The following is a 17,963-nucleotide window of genomic DNA, read 5'->3' on the forward strand; positions in this document are numbered from 1 at the left end:
TATATACACAATTTATATATAGCATTTATGTGTTTGTATATACATACATATACACACATATACCCACACATCTGGAGCACACTTAATCCAAATGCAAGTGAGTAAAGATAAGTGAGTAAATACAGAAGCAGTACTGTGGTTCCTAGTCAGTGGATCTTAGGGACTATTCTATATCAGTATGTGTAACTAGTCCACTGCGAATAGATATATATAATCCCTTGTGAACCATGTTTTAAAATACAGTTTCTTTGATTTCTCCACATTAAAGAAAAATTTAATATGTGTATTTACTTCTTTATATGTGTATTTTAAAGTAAAATACCTGTGTTTATATCTTATGAAATGCTGTGTAGGTTTTAATAACTGCATAAGAGATCATAAGAGTAAGTGCCTGTTAACCTGTCATGATTCTGATGGCATGTCACATTTGAGAATACTGGAATATATAATTGCAGAGAATTTTAGTTTCTTGCTTAGTACCAGACATTGTCAATCATTCTTAAAAATTATATTAGTAGATACAATTAATAAAATCAAAACCAGTATAATTGCAGGGATATGCCTGAAAATATTCTTTAAATGGATTATTCACAGTATTCCTCAAATCACAGAAAAAAAATGTCATTTGTATGGGGAAAAGTCTCTTCTTATTATTTGGTGCCTAATACTAAAAAGAGAACAAATACCATGAAGATGAATTTATTTTTGAAACCTCTTTATTTCAGAATATTACCCTAACATAATACTGTTTTATGGAAATGCTGATATGTCTACCTGTAAGTAAGTGTTGAAATATGGGTTGATTATATATTTATTTATCTGATAATGTATAGTTAAAATGTATACAGGAATCGTTTTAGATCCAGAGACAGTGCCATTCTGATGTTCTAAAACATATAAACATAGTATTGAGACACTTGATCAGGGGGATTATTTTTGTTTTCTTTGAACTTTAAAGGACTCAAACCGAATGTACATTTATTTTAGTAAAAACGTTTAATTTTTTTTATTTTAGAGAGAGAGGAAGGGAGAGGGAGAGAGCGAGAGAGAAACATCGATGTGAAAGAGAAACATCAATCAGTTGCCTCCCGTACATGCTCTGACCAGGGATTGACCCGCCAACCTGTATATTGCCCTGACAGGGGAATTGAACCTGCAGCCCTTTGGTGCATGGGATGAAGTTCCAAGTAACTGAGCCATACCGGTCAGGGCTAGTAAAGACATTTTTATAGTTATTCATAGCTATGCCAGCCTTGTATTGAACGAAATTTATTTCTTAGCCATCTGGGAACCCCTTTACTTACTCTAGTTAGCTAAGAAAAATCAAGTTAATTTACAAATCATTTTGTTGCCTGTCTAGGTCATTAATCTTATGGCTTATTATAAGTCTAGATCAACTTACTTAATATATAATTTTTATTTTAATTTAAATTCTACACATTCACCATTTTTGTGCCATATGGACTGCTCACTAACTTTTCTTCACTTTTTTTCTCAGCATAAAAAGCTGGACTGAATAATTTTAGGTTCCTTTCTAATGTACATCACACTAAAAATATACAGCTAAGATTGCTTCTTCTGTACACACTGTTAATGTGTAGCTAATTTCAGATTTAATTATAGATTTTTAGGTGTTTTGGTGTTTTTTTTTTATCCTCACCCAAGGACGTTTTTCCATTTTTTGTTCAGATAGAGGGGGAGGGAGAGAGAAGAAGAGAGAGAGAGAGAAAAACATCGATGTGAAAGGGACACATCGAGTGGCTGCCACCCGCACGACCAACCAGGGCCGGGGACAAACTGCAACCGAGGTACGTGCCCTTAGCGGGAACCGAACCCGGGTCTCTCTGTACTGCAGGCCGATGCTCCAACCGCTGAGCCAAACCGGCCAGGGCGGTGTTTTGGTTTTTTAAGCCTCTTCATAAGGACACGGATTTTATGTTTAAATGTTTTTTAAAAACTCAAATATACGATTGCTATGATCAGTCAGTAGTTAATACTTTTTCTTGAGCTAATGAGTTGTACAGAAAATGTTTTCTTCAGTCAATAAGGTGTTATATTTTATCAGTATTCTTTTTGTGGCCCTCTTACAGTGTATAGTTCAATCACCATCTAAATAGCTGATGGTTCCCAGCATTCTCACTAGCTTTTGCTCTTTCTCTCTCAATATATAATAGGATATTTTTGTTTTACTTTTAAAATAAAAGCACTAGAAGAGTAACCAAATGTACCATCTCCCTGAAATCTTAACTGGAGTTGGGGACAGGGAAAAGAATTAGTTTTTAACACATGATGGATTAAAATGAAATTATTTTCTAAGTAGTGGCAACTCTTTTGTATATCCATGATCTAAGCATTTCATACTAGCCTTACAGAATAGAAACATTCTTTGTTTTTCTTTTTTTATCAGAGCAAGTAACGAACTTCTTAAAAGTGCAGCTCTCACCTCTATCTTGTCTAGACATCAAGTCTACCCTACTTTATTTAACAATCCATTATTACCAACCACTTGTTCAGGCTTTACATATATAGATTTAGTAAAATATACTCACATAAGATTTACCTCTGAAAAAAATCTCTCATTCCCAAAATACATAGAAAATATATAATTTATTTTGGCCAAATTTCAAAGTTTTCGAATGTTATAATTTATCACTCAGATTCTGGTCATGCTCTTACAGAAACTTGTTGCTGAAGTACAAGTGCAAGGTTTTCATTTTAAGGGAGTTTTCATCTGAAAGCTATATCATAAAGTAATTTGTATCATATTTGAAATGTCATATCCAAGCATCTCAGCCTTTAAATTTAAAGATGAGTTAGTTGTTTTATACCTGATGCAAACCTATAAATATGAAAATTGATGACTCACAATACTAGTTTTACATAAAATATAAAATTTGATAGTGTAGATACCAAGCCTAATGAGAACCATACTTAAAATGCTTCAGTACCAGAAGAGATGAGGCCATCTTGAACCTTATCCCCAGGGATGTCATTACTTAAAACAACAAATGCCTAGCTATAAAGCAGTTCCAATATAGCTGTTTCCCGTGGCGTAAATCAAGTATGAACTTCCCTCCCTCACCGCTCCTCCTCCACTGTCTACCCGTGTAAGGTAGGGGTTTTTTCTAATGGTTTCCAATTGCTGGCCTTTGCAATTCGGTCCCAGTGTGTAAGCTGACAGTTTTATGTGGTCTCTGAGTACTCTGCACTAAGGACATTGGTGAGTACTGTGGTACGGCGTAGTCACACTAGATGCTTCCAGTTAGTGCTTTAACCTCTCACAACCCTTTTCCTCATTTGTTCACTGGGATTAATCACACAGTCTGCCTCCGAATTAACAATTTTATGTGAAAGCCCTTTGATGTTGAAGATCATTATCGAAGTGGTTATGGTAGTATTAAGTATTACTTTTGGAATACTGACTACTTTCAGATTACGTTTTAGGAATATTGTATAACAAGTTTCTTATATAGGGTTAACTAGGAGAGGCCGTTTTCTCATTACTGTCAGGGTTGGTGCTGTTTACCTCTTGTCCTTTTACTTCTGTTTTTTGCTTTCTCCCCCTCATTTGTTCCAATTGACATGTAAACAATTTTATGATTAAATATTTTATTTTGGGGGACTTCGTAATTTTGCTTTCACATTTTCCATTTGCCTTGTTTTTTGTGTTATTGTTTTTTTTATCTCACTGGTCCATATCTATATTTCTAGACATAAAGAAGTACCATATAAAATTGTTTTTTCTTTAGAATTCCCTGCTCTTTCTTCCCATTCCTAAAGCATAAATTGTTCTCATATTTTCTCCCTCATTTCTCATTCCTCATTTTTAGATGTGATCCTTCCAATAACATCTGCTGTCTTAACTTTTTTTAAAAAATTGATCTCAGAGGGGGGGGGGGGAGAGAGAGAGAGAGAGAATCATTGATGTGAAAGACAAACATCAGTCAGTTTCCTCCCACTTGCACCGTGACTAGGGATTGAATCTGCAACCTGGGTATGTGTGCTGACTGGGAATTGAACCTGCCACTTTCATGTACATGGGAGGATGCTCCAACCAACTGAGCCACACTGGCAGGGCTGTCTTTACTGCTTTTTAATTCGAGTATTGTACAAGGAGATAACAAGCTTGTCTGTTCTTATACACGCATGTGCTTACTACAGTGTGTGTTAATTGGTATTCTCAGTATATTTATAGAAGGTGATTTAAAAGTTGCACTAAGAAAATCTTATGTTTCTGTTTAGATTTAACTTGAAATTGAACATTAGAAGTGAGTTATCTGGTTCACTGGAAACCAATTATATATCTGTTGTGCTGTTTTTTCTCCCATATTCTTTTTTTATTAAACTACTACAAGAAATTAGACAAGGCAGTATATATTATTTCTGTTTGGAATGCTTGTTTACTTGAATTATTCAGGAGATTATTTGTAGGGTTTTTTGTTTTTTGGGGGGTTCTGTCTCGAAGCTGAATCTTAAGATTTCCAATCCCTCCATTATCTAGACTTGGGAGAAAATGAACAGTTCAGCATCATTTAATTTCCTGGTTAGCTCAAGTTTAACCATGCTGAACTCCTTTATGTTTCCTATTGTTCTCTACTTTTTAAAGAACTCACTTTAATGATCTATAACAAATATACAGAAAGAAATTCAAAACAGTTGTTAACCTGAGTAATTTCTCACAAAGCAAACACTTGTGAACACTACTATTCAGGGCAAGAAACAGAACATTACCAGTGCCCCAGGAATCCTTTATTCTCCCTCCTAATCAGAACCCTCCCCCGTTTTCCCGAAATAACCACTAAATTGGTTCCTAACATTATTGTAAATTTGTCTGGTTTTGAACTTTATACAAATAGAATCATATTTTGTGTGTAGCTTTTATTGTTCAACATTGAGTATATGATATTCATTGATATTGTTACATGTAATATAGCTCCTTATGGCTTTAATTTGCATTTCCCTGATTACTGATGAAGCTGAGGACTTTTTCATACATTTATTGATACATAGATATCCTCTTTTTTAAATTTTTAATCCTCACCTGAGGATATGTTTTAGTTTTATTAAAAATTGATTTTGTTTTATTTTATTTTTATTATTATTAGTTTTTAAATCCTTACCCGAGGATATTTTTTTCCATTTATCTTCAGATAGAGTGGGAGGGAGGGAGGGATGGAAAGAAAGAGAGAAAGAGGAACGTTGACATGAGAGAGACTCATTGACCAGTTGCTTCCCGCACAACCCCGACCAGGACCGGGGACCAAACCGTAACTGAGGTACATGCCTTTTACTAGAATCGAACCCGAGACTCTTTGGTCCTCAGGCCAACACTCCAACCTCTGAGCCAAACTGGCCAAGGATTTAATTGATTTTAAATTGAGAGGAAGCTGGGGTGGAGAGAGAGAAAGAGAAACATTGATGTGAGAGAGAAGCATCAGTCCGTTGCCTTCCTTATTTGCCTGACCAGGGATCAAACCCTCAACCTAGGAATGTGCCCTGACTGGGAATTGAGCCGTCAACCTTTAGGTGTATGGGACAGCACTCCAACTGAGCCACCCCATGCCGGGGCTGGATTTCCTCTTTTGTAAAAGTACCTGTTGAGATTCCTGCCCATTTTCCTATTGAGTGGTTCTTTTTTTTTTTTTTTTTTTTTTTTTTAAATTGATTTGTAGAAGTTCTTTATATATTCTGAATACAAGCCCTTTTTGGTTATATGTGTTGCAGATAACTTTTTATTATTTTATGGCTTGCTTTTTTATTCTTTTGCTATCTTTGTAGGAATGAAAATTCTTTTAATGTAGTTCAGACTTTTCAATAATTTTTTTGTCTCATATTTAAGATACTTTTAAAAATAGGTTTTTATTGATTTTCTAGAGAGGGAGAGAGAGATAGGAACATCTATATGAGAGAGAAACGTCGATTGGCTGCCTCCTGCACAACCCGTACTGGGGATCGAGCCCGTAACCTGGGCATGTGCCCTGACCGGGAATCAAATGGGACCTCTCAGTCCATGGGACGATGCTGAATCCACTGAGCCACACCAGCTGGGCTAAGATACTTTAAAAAAAATCTTCTAGAAGCTTTGCTGTTTCGTCTTTCACATTGAGTTACAGTCCATCTGAAAATGATTTCATATACAGTGTATATTAAATATAGCAGGGATCAGGTTTCATTTTATTTCCATGTAGACATCCATTTGACCCTGAACCATTTATTATAAAGGCCATGAGTTCCCCACTGCTCAGCATTGACACCTGAATAATAAATCAGGTGTTCTTATATGTGTGAATGTGTTAGTTTTGGCATGATATCATTTTTATCACCTTACTTTCAGCCCTTCTATATTCTTGTATTTAAGGGATTTTTCTTGTAAGCAGCATATAGTTGAGGTTTTGTTTCTTTTTTTCATTCATTTTGATAAAACATATCTTTTACTTGAAGCATTTGGTCCATATACACTTACTGCAATTACTGATATAATTATGTTTAGTTCTTCCTGTTCTATAGTTCGTTTTTGCTTCTTTTTCCTTTTTTGAATTAAAAAGAATTATCTGCCCTGGCCAGTTTGGCTCAGCGGTTAGAGCGTCAGCCTGCAGTCCGGAGAGACCCGGGTTCGGTTCCTGCTAAGGGCATGTACCTCGGTTGCAGTTTGTCCCTGGCTCTGGTTGGGTCATGTGGGTGGCAACCACTCGATGTTTCTCTTTCTCTCCTTCCCTCCCACTCTATCTGAACAAAATATCAAAAAATGTCCTCAGGTGAGGATAAAAAAAAAAGAATAAAAAGAATTATCATTCATTTTCATACAGCCACAGTTTCTTGGTAGTTACATATTCTTTTAAACCATGCATCTTTGACTTATTAAAACCACTATAAACGAGTACTTTACTTGATTAATGTAGGCATCTTAGAGCCTTTTTTTATTTAAGAGAGAGAGAGAGACATTGATTTGTTGTTCTTATTTATGCATTTATTGGTTGCTTCTTGTATGTGCCCTGACCAAGGATCAAACCTGCATCCTTGGTGTATTAGGATGACATCCTAACCAACTGAGCTACGCAGCCAGGGTTGCACCTTAGAGCGTTTTAACTCCATGGGACTTTCTCTTGATTGAGCTATTACTGTTTATGTTTTACTTTTGTGTATATTTTAAACCCCACAAGATACTAAACTGTCCTTTATAAAGTTAATATTTATTTAGGTTTATTTAAATATTTGCCCTTTCTGTTATTTTCTTTGCTTTTTATGTCTCTAACTTCTTTCAAGTATTATCTTCTTCCTAAGAACAATGACTAAATAGATTCTAGTGTGTCCACACTATGGACTTTTATATAGTTTGTAGAAGGATTTATAGAGAATTGCCGCACTGCTGCTGGATTATTTTAGTAGTACGAACAAGTAGTGTAGGAATTTGGAGTTAGAGGATTTGGCTTGAATCCCAGTTCATCCACTAACTGTGTGTTTTTGGGAAAGTCACTTTTCTGACCTGTGCTTTGCTTACTACTCTAATGGGGATGGTAATATTACCCACTTCATAATAATGTTAGAATTAAATGGGAATGTATATTTAAGTTGCCTAGGACATTGTTAGTAATCAAAATGGCTGCTACTACTATTTTGTATCATTTCATGGTAGATGAAAAATATTTAAGTCTTGTGTCCTTACAGAGTTTTTGTGGCTTAGCCTACAATCCCAGCTTAGAAAAATAAGGCCCAAACTCCTACCAAGTAACTTATAAGTCACACTAAAAAATAATCCATTTCTTTGGTAATCCTTGTGTTTTGAATTATAGTCTTTGTGAATCGATTGAAATAATATTTGATGTGATAAAAACCAAGAGGGAAAAAAATGATGACTCCTGTTACTTTCATCTAGTGCAGCGATTCTCAACCTGTGGCTTGTGACCACTTTGGGGGTTGAATGACCCTTTCACAGGGGTCGCCTAAGACATAACAGTAGCAAAATTACAGTTATGAAGTAGCAACGAAAATAATTTTATGGTTGGGGGGTCGCCACAACATGAGGAGCTGTATTAAAGGGTCGCGGCTAGGAAGGTTGAGAACCACTGCTCTAGTGATTCCCCTTTACTGAAAGTGAAAGGCAAAAGGCAATGTAAATATTAAGTAACTAAAATCTGTAGGATGGTAATAATAGAATGCTATATTTTGTTATCTCCATTTATCTGTGATGGTTATCATTGTATTGAGGCTAGTGGGACTTGGTTTTTGTGCATATATCTTTTAAAGATTAATTTACTTGGGGAAAAGCTTTTAAAACATAATAGCAATGTTCTATTTTGGGTGGGGCTTTTGCCTTTTATTTATTATTTTATGCAATCCCCATGTTAGATTTATAGAAAATATTTTATTTCTGGGCAAATTTGAAATAATTTATAGTATGTGAATTCAAGTTACAACATTAAAACAATTTTTTTAATTTACAGTTTTTAAATTTCATGTCAGCAAATATAGTAGTCACCTTTTCTCCATTAAACCACTTATTTATGTCAGATTTTTTCTGAACTTTCTCCTAAACATATACACTCCATTGTCTTTGGCTGTATGTAGACTGTATTGAATCATGGTGCTTATTTCAATCCTTAGGCTATTTCTAACTTTGAAGATTATTTATCTCTTTTTATTGGCATACACACACATGAATATACATGTACTCACACACATTTCTTTTGAGGGTCCTAAATTATAAGTCTTGCCCAGGAGCTTCAGCAGTTTTATACTGCATTGATTTCTAATTATGGTTTGCATTGTTCTGCTCTGAAATTTTATTCTATTATTAGCATCGTTCATTGGCACTGTTTGAGGAGAGCTAAGAAGAAAAACTGCTTGTGCTTATTTCAACAGCTGTTATGCTACATGTATTCTTCATTTCTTTATGATTGTATCTGTGATCCAAAAGTTATAGATCAGATGAAGTCTTAGTAATAATAAAGATTTTTTAAATCTAGAGATTTTAAATAGTACTCACTTATTCTATTTAAATATTTAATCATAAGCTATTTTAGTAAAAATTCTTGGTACGATTTGTTGGGACGGAGCTTGAAGAAATGCATGTGATTTTCTCAGTAGAGGATTCATTCTTACATAAAAATATTTTTTCCATTACATGCTTTCTAATGTATATTCTTGATTGTGGTTGTGAAAGAGATTAGGGCCCTATATAAAGCAAAATATAATAAAATAACTGAGTTTTTAGTTGAAACCTGATGTTAATGGAGGATAGTTTGTTTATAGCATGTTTAACTAAGTTTTATTTACTCTAAAAATTCATTTTTATTCACAAAATTCATCAGTTGTACAAACAACTACTGTTTGCCATGAAATTTTCTCAGCCAGAAGTTAATAACATCTTTTCCTCTTCCTCATAGCTAGCATGTGTTCAACTACAATACTACTTACCTTTTTAATAGGCTGAAAGGAAGTTACCCAGTGAATTATCTTTGTGCCAGCCTGAGGTCCTGCCTACAGCAGGCCCACAGTTAATGTGGAGCAGTTCAGCGAATGGAACTGGTAGGAGGGCCCAAAGCACGCTCAGGCCCATGTATTTGGCTCTGCCATTTTTGCTTGACTTCAGATTTACTAGAGTAAATCTTCAAGAATCTTTTCCTTCAAGGAATTAGGAAGTAAAAGAAGAAGCAGAACCATCTTCATTCATTTGGTTGCAAAAATACAGCCAGATTTTTATTGTTTTCAGAGTCTATAAGATTGAGAGAATTTCTTATCAGTTTACCACATATGACTTAAATATATATTGAGGTTGATATTAAAAGTATTATTGGTGTAAAAAATTGGATTTTTATGACAACCTATGAAGGGGCGAGGGACAGGTTATTTTAAATTTAAAATGTATTTACTTTTTTAAACAGTCTTTTTAATGTTTTTATTGATTTTTGGAGAGAGAGAGATAGAAACATCAGTGTGAGAGAGATACATCGATGGGTTGTCTCCTGCACACTCCCTCCTGGGTATCCAGCCCACAACCCAAACATGTGCCCTGACCGGGAATCGAACCGGGGCCTCTCAGTCCATGGATGTTCAATCCACTGAGCCACACTGGCTAGGCAGAAAATTTACTTACCTTTAATGTGCAGTTTCATTATAATGTGTCTAGATATGGATTGTTTTACGTTTTTGTTTTTGTTTTTTTTCCTTCTCACCTGAGGACATTTTTGCATTTATCTTCACATAGAGCTGGAGGGAGAGAGGGAGGAAGAGAGAAAGAGAAACATCGATGTGAGAGAGACACATTGACTGGTTGCCACCCACACAACCCCAACCAGGGCTGGGGACAAACTGCAACCGAGGTACGTGCCCTTAGCGGGAACCGAACCCAGGCCTCTCTGGACCACGGGCAGATGTTCTAACCACCTGGCCAGGGCAGATTGTTTTAAAATTTATTGTTTACCATGGGCCGATGTTCAAACTGCCGAGCCAAACTGGTCAGGGCGGATTGTTTTAAAATTTATTGTTTAAGATAATTTATGCTTTCTGAAAATTTATAGTTTTCATTAGAGCTAGAAAATTATAAAGTGTTATTTCTTTGAATTTTGATTATCCCCTATTCTAATTGTATGTACTCCCGTTGGTCATAGGTAGTGTTTTTAATTTCTCTTAAACTTTTTTTTTTCCATTTTCCTTTTTTTTTAATCAGAAATTATGAGTATTTTGTTTAGGATTCTAAGTCTTTGTTCACTTGTCTCTAATTTGCTGTTTAACCTGTTCATTGAGTTCTTAATTTCAGTTGTATTTTCCATTTTTAAAAGTTCAGTTTATAAAAATTGAACAAATTGGTTTTCTTTGTAAATCTGCCTAGAATTAGATTGTTCATTGCCTGTTTTTTCTCTCTCATTTCTTTAAACATCATATTTTCTATAACTGATAATTTCAATATCTGAACTCTCAGGGCTTGAATCCAGCTCCCATTTCTGCTGACTTGCTCACAGTAGCATGTTCCCTCATGGAGTTGTGAGCTTATATTTAGAACTTCAAATGCGTATGAAGGCAGACCTGTGCTTATGAATTCTTAGAGGAAACTGTATTCCTTGCCTGGAACCCAGATCAAGACAGAAGTTTCCCTGTCATTTTCTTTTTTTTTTTTTTTATCCTCACCCGAGGATATTTTTCCATTTTTTGTACAGATAGAATAGGAGGGAGAGAGAGGAAGGGAGAGAGAGAGAGAAACATCGACGTGAAGGGACACATCGAGTGGCTGCCACTGCACAACCAACCAGGGCCAGGGACAAACTGCAACCGAAGTACGTGCCCTTAGCGGGAACCGAACCCGGGTCTCTCCGGACCGCAGGCCGACGCTCTAACCTCTGAGCCAAACTAGCCAGGGCTCCCTGTCATTTTCTTAAATGACAGGTGATTTTTGTTTGTTTTCTTTTTTCTAGCTCATCCTTTCATGAAAATTTTAGCTTTATGCAGAGGCCTCATATCCAGTTGTATCTTGAATGGGCCAGAGGTCATGTCTCATTCCCCACCAGGCTCTGAGTTCCAGGTTCTTTGGGGCAGCCGTGGCCCATGTTACTAGCTTATTGACTGGTTTCTTGCTGCTGCTGCTTCATTGATGACTGCTGATAATTCCTCTTACTTTAAGAGCTTAGTTATGCTTTTAAAGAATGTGTTTTTTGAGGCAGTAGAGTTTTCTGGGAAATAACAGTGTATTATTTTGCCCTGACTTCATTTTGCATTTTTTAAAAGCTCAGTTGACATGTTCCAAGTTTATACTAGAAATGGTAGAAATGTGACTACTGTTTACTTATTATAATAGGCTTATTTGCCTTGAAACAGATTTTAAAAAATCATTTTCAGTTAGGAGAACCAAAGAGGTTTCAGTTTGGAAGTGACATTTGATTAGATCCTTAAAATTCAGGTAGGAATCTCCTAGGTAGAGATAGGAGATAAAAGATTATGGATAGCGTGAATGACATGAACATAAGATTGAAAATAGGGAACTATAGGGAATAATCAACAATTACAAGTACTTTAGTTTAGGTAAAACCATATCTTCAATGGGTATTTTTTAAATCTCACCCTCAAACCCTCATTCCTCTACCCTATTCCCCAGTCACATTTGTCACTATGACTTAATAGAGTAAGAGTAATTTTATTTATTGTGGTATAATAGAAGGATCTGGAATGTCTTGTATAATGGGCTCAAGAATTTTGTCTTGATTGGTAGAAAGGCCTTGGAATTATTCTGTTTGAACCCAACTGGTGCACTGCACTTCAGTGCTGTCATTCAGTCATCCCCAGAGGAGTGCAGACTCCACAAGTTAAAGGGCATGGTCCCCCACAAGACTGCCTTTACTTCAGACATCAGCCAGACTTTTGGGGTCCCCAGGCCACTTGCAGTCTGACTACTTGGCTACAAATTTGGGAGTTCCCGTGACCCCCATCAGATCTGATAATATGCAGAACTCAAGAAAGTGCTATGCTTAAGATAACAGTTTTATTATAAAGGATACAAATCAGGAAGGAAATATTTTGTTTCAACCCCAATTGGTATATGGCAGTTCAGTTCTGACATTAACCCCTCAAGTTAAGGGCACAGTCCTGGAGTAGTAGAAAGTAAGGTAGTATGAGAAAAGGGTGTGATTATTGACTGTAATTTACAGAACATTGTTGGGAGAGAAAAGTAGATTGTTAGCACAGAACAGTTTTCTGAGGATGCGTGGATTAGAGCCAGATTGTTGAAAAATTTAAATGCTAGATTAGAAGAATGTGAATTATGTTGATGGGCAGTATGGTTTATGGATGATTTCAAATACATGAGAACTAGGATGAGGATTTTTTTTTAAGATTAATTTGGTTGTACAAAAATGTTTGGCTACTCTTCAGATGAAGAATAAGAGCCTGAAAGAGATTGATGGAGTCAGAAATAGAGAACAAGTACATGCGAGTGTGTGGCCAGGAAAATAAATAAAACCTAGTGACCTATTTATTTATTTATTTATTTATTTATTTATTTTTGACCACTTGTGAAAGGGTAAGGGTAATTTAACAGAGACTGAAGATATAAAACAGAATAATTGATGAGGCAAGAAGAGCTATCTATAGCACAGACAGAGGGGATAACCTTGAAAATTTAGAGAAACCCTTTTTTGGGACTAGGGCAAAGTAGAATAAAGTGGCAGCGTTTTGAGATGGAGAAGAGATAAATTTAGGGGAGAGGCAGTTTTACTAAAAGTAAGGGGAAATGGGATAGGGAGGGGAGAGTCCTATCAGCAGTTGGAGTTCCTGAATTGGGCATGGAAAGGGCTTAGAATACCCCATGTGGTGTGTGTTGATATGGAAGTCAACAAGAGAGATTAAGGAGGTCATGGTGGGTCAAATAATTGTAGTTTTGGATTTTTTCCAACAATTCACAACAGCATCCTTTGAGTAGGAGTAGAAAAGGCAAACTGGATTGTTTATCCATAGTTGACCAAGGAAGAACCCCTTAAATGTTACTAAATATGCAAAAAGTGCTCATTGATAAGATGGAGAAGGTGATGATTTTATTGGGGAAAAATGTTAATAACACAAACTTACTCTCTTTTGTCTTTAATTCAGTTACTTATGTGCCAGGAAGTATGACCAGTCTGTTGCCCAGGTTTTTGAGCAGCTACATATTGTGCAGTTCAGAATTAAAGAGGCAAGTGATAAAAATTAAGCTAGTATCCATAACTCAGCATAACTGTTGATAATGATGTATTTATGGGAGGAGGGGGCTCTAGATTTTGGTGTTTTTGAGATATCTTAAAAAAAAAAAAATTAAGGCAGGAAATGGCTAATATATTTTGGCGTTTTCCACTTAAAAGGAACAAACAACAGCATTTTTAAACAAAGGAAGATTTCAGTGCTCTAGAATACTTTGAAGGTAGATCTTCCTAGTCAAATGGAATGTCGCTGTGGTTATTTCCTGACTTTTAAACCTGTTAAATATAATGGTTTCTCTGCTTGGAAACCCTCCAGTGGCTTCCCATGATATTTAGAATAAAAATCTGAAGTTTTTTTTTATCATTGTTGTAGAGATCTGCTTGTCCTGTCTACTACCTCTTCCTCCAAACATCTTTCAGAGAACCCTCGTGGTTCACTGCGCTGCAGTCATACTGGCTTCTCTGTAGTACATGCTTCCCCTTCTTAGTGACCTTTGTTGATGCTCTTACTTCTGCCTACAATACTTGGTTTGGCTTCTCACCTCTCAGACCCCTGCTTAAATGTTACCCCAAAACATTTCTGTATCCCCTCTGACCAATCAAAACAATTCCTTCATCACTGAACCTACTTTATTTTCTTTGTAACACTTACCTCAGTTATACATATTTATGTTTTCATACATTTTATTGTTTATCTTTCTCCAAAAAAAGAAAGCTTCCCAAGGATAGTGACTATATGTTTTTTGTTTACCACTTGTACAGGACCAGCCCATAGCAGGTCCCCAAATATTTGTTGACTAGTAGGCCCTCAGATGTTTAAGTGAATGGTTTCTGAGTATTAAGTACTGTATGTTTGTTCTATTACATAATCCTCAAAAACTTGTGAGCTAAGGTACTGCTAAACTCCCCACATTTCAGATAAGGCAACTGGGGCTTACAAAATTATGCAATGTGCCCAGAGTCACCCACCAGCCCAGACCTAGGGGCTCCATGATCATCAAATCCATGATCTCCACCACTGCCTTACTCCCTTTTCACCCCATTAATAATTTAAGTCATTTCATACATATTTTAAACAGACAAAATAAAACTAGACATTTAAAATGCTTATGAGCCCACCTTTCTATAGTAGTTGTGTCTCTGGGAAATTTTTAAAAAGGATTGAAGACCAAGGATTTTTTTTTTTTTTTTTTTTTTTTGCAGTTTTGAAGATTGAATTATATTTAAATTATATTTTCTTGTTCAGTATAAATGAGAAATTACTTTTTTTGTAGAAACAAAATAATAAATTACACTGATGGTAATTTTTTACATTTTCTTCTTTCTTTTTTGACATGTCTGTGGATATGAGTGGCCCATTTCTCAAGGTCATAACAGGTTAAATTTTATTGTGCAAAGGATCTGAGTTTGTAGGTTTTCCTGTGTAATTACATCCACATATAATTGAAGGCTAAGAAAACAGTTTAATCTGATTTCTATGTGTACAGTTTTTATTGTGTTCAGTATATGAGGAGAATGCTGTAGTCTTTTTTTTTTTTTTAACTGAAATATGGGACATTATAGTCAAAATTTGACTTTAAAAAAAATCCTCACCCAAGTATATGCTTATTGAATTTAGAGAGAAGGGAAGGGAGGGAGGGAGGGAGAAGGAGAGAGAAGGGGAAGGGAAAAGAAACATCAGTGTGAGAGAGAACATCAATTGGTTGCCTTCCCTAAGTACCCCGATTGGGGATTGAACCTGTAACCTAGGTACACGCCCTGACCAGGAATAAAACCCACAGCCTTTCAGTACAACCAACTGAGTCATACTGGCCTGGGTGAAAATTTGACTTTTAAAATTGTATTTTGGTTATTTTAATTTAATGTAGCTTCTTTTGTCTCTAAAACTGAAATAACTTAAGAGCCATTAAAAAGTAGACCACAGAATGCAGCTTCTACACAGTTGGGCTATGTGGGATGAATACTGGCTCAACCCACTGGGGATGATTCAGTGTTGGAGGAAACTTTTTACAGCTTTCCTGTCACACCTACACAATGGAGAAAGAGGCAGAACTGGAAATTTTCTGTTGTTTTATATGTAATATGTTTATATTTTAATTATTTTTTCATCTTAGTATGCAATTCTTTTGATTTCTTAAGTTAGTGTCATCTTGAATGGTATCATGTCTGGATGAGTTTTGTTTTGGTTTGGGGTTTGCTTGTGTGGGGTGGTTTGTTTTTGTTTTCTGCAAAAGACAATATTTGTTTTTTTAACATCTTAAAATTTGTCTGTATAATAGTCTTTTAAAAAATATTGTGTTTGTCACTTGGTGTTTTAGTAGTGAAAACACTGTGAATGTACAGTGAAGCAAGGTAATTCTAATTGAATTTTATTCTCTTCCTATAGTATGATAGTCTTACAGGGAAAAATAACTGTAGACCAGATCTTTTTGACTCAGGTTAGAAGTTTTGATTCCCACAGAATCATAGAATGTTGTCAATCTGTGCAGCAGGAATTGGATATTTTAACCAAGATGTGGTTTGTGTGTTGGATCAAGGGTCACTTTACACGATCTACAGAAAAAACATTTTGCTAAGCAAACCATCAGCGAGATTCTATGTATAATTTTATACAAGAAAGTCTTATTTGTCAAAAAAATTGTGAACCAAGGTCTTTACATTTTAAATACTTCAAAAGTTGAGGTGACTCTATATATTTAGAAGTAATAAAATTCTAATATTTAAGGTACTGTGTTTTAAGGTTTTTCACTATTTTGAAATGGCTTTATAGTGTAAACTTTTTTCCCTTCTTGATCTCAGAACATTATTTTGTTATATTTCACTTTCCTTGTAATGCTAAATCAAGTAAAAATTTAATTATGATCTTTACTTGATAAAGGAACAATATTTATTGACAGCCCCTGTGAACAGAATTATTTACTAATCTCAAAGAATTTGCTTATGGGATCAATTGGATAGGATGGCCAAAATTGTCTAATTAAAGTTTGAACCAAGGCCAGAATATATGATTTTAAGCTTTTAAGGTAATCAGAGACAATTAAAGATCCTTTTTGTTCCCAGCCTTATACGGAATAGGAAGGAAAAAGTTACAAAGGAAGTAAAAGAAATTGTATTTGCCCTCAGTATAATGAAGGAGGTACAGACAGAAAGAAACATGCATTTCTGAAATATTTAGAGTAACCTGGAAAAATTGATCTGGAAAAAGTTTGTGCAAGATATCTTGAACAAAATTTTGAAGCAATTAAAGTAGTTAGAAAACCAACTAAGGGAATTCAGATGTCATATGAGAATGCGTAAAATGCTGAAAAACATATGGTGGGTGTGGTATTTTGATGGGTTGTAAGAAGATTTTAGTAGCTCAGATTTTGTTGAAGAATTTAATTGGGTCAGAAGTTGCAAGCCAGAACAGCATTGTTCTCTGAGAAGGAATTTTTCCATCTTTAGAATGATGGCATCTGTGAGTAGGAAAGTTTAGAATATAAAGACTAGAAGCTAAACAATTAGAAACAGGGTTGTATTGTTTGGTCATTAGCATTGTGACTATAGAAATAGCATTAAGAAGGTGTACAACAGAGTCAGATTTCAGCACTGGAATACCTCTGATAGCATGTAAATAGTTCCTTTTTAAAAAAGTAGGATAATTTAGTAATTTTTACAAATTATTTCATGTTTGCACAGGAAATATGTCCTAATCATAAATATTAATTTCTGAACTTTTAAGTACTATAACAGTGAAGCACACTGAACTTTCAGAGAATGAAGCCACATTTTGATATTTCTGCTTTTTATTGACATAAAACACTGAAGATATATATGAGGAGAGGAATGGTTTAATGCATTTTTCCAGGATGTGTTTATATGAAAAAAATCCTGTCTCTGTTGTATCTCTGTGAGCACATGGGAATTTTGCACGAAGTGAGGTTAAAGGGGAAGCCACAGTCTACTGTTTCTTTTGGCTCATGTATTAAGGTGGTCAGCCTTTGACCCTTATTTTATCTGAACCAATTCAATGTCCAGTGCTGCTAATCCAAAGATTTTTTTCCTGGCTTTCTGTTATTCTTACCTAAAATATCTAATCATTCTAGTCTTGGTGGTTTTTTCAACAAAAAAATGAGCAATTTATAAGTACATACTTTTAAACCAATAAGTCACATTTTAAAATACCATTTTAATGAATGTACTACATATTGAAAATAACATATGGTAAGTTTCACTAGACCTTCAGGATTCCATAGAATTTATAGTTACATCATTTTTTTGTCCTCATAATTTCAAATAAATAGAAATATTTAGTTGTATTTAGTA

At 35.2% G+C, this 17,963-nt stretch overlaps 1 protein-coding gene across 7 annotated transcripts in view; it reads left to right on the forward strand.

Moving 5' to 3' along the window:
* The window catches only part of PPHLN1 (periphilin 1), a 129,210-nt gene that overhangs the window by 99,697 nt on the left and 11,550 nt on the right, over nucleotides 1-17,963 (forward strand). The window contains exon 12 of one of the 7 annotated variants that reach the window (XM_036251404.1): nucleotides 726-741. The exons of 4 other annotated variants lie outside the window; for them this stretch is intronic. In XM_036251404.1, coding sequence (XP_036107297.1) covers nucleotide 726 — 1 coding nt within the window. In that variant the 3' untranslated portion in view covers nucleotides 727-741. Of the gene's footprint in view, nucleotides 1-725; nucleotides 770-13,572; nucleotides 13,612-17,963 lie in introns of those variants that run through there. 2 more of the 7 variants (XM_036251407.1, XM_036251408.1) reach the window with 2 other exon arrangements.

Source organism: Molossus molossus, unplaced genomic scaffold, assembly GCF_014108415.1.
Source record: "Molossus molossus isolate mMolMol1 unplaced genomic scaffold, mMolMol1.p scaffold_m16_p_10, whole genome shotgun sequence".
Taxonomy (NCBI): domain Eukaryota; kingdom Metazoa; phylum Chordata; class Mammalia; order Chiroptera; family Molossidae; genus Molossus; species Molossus molossus.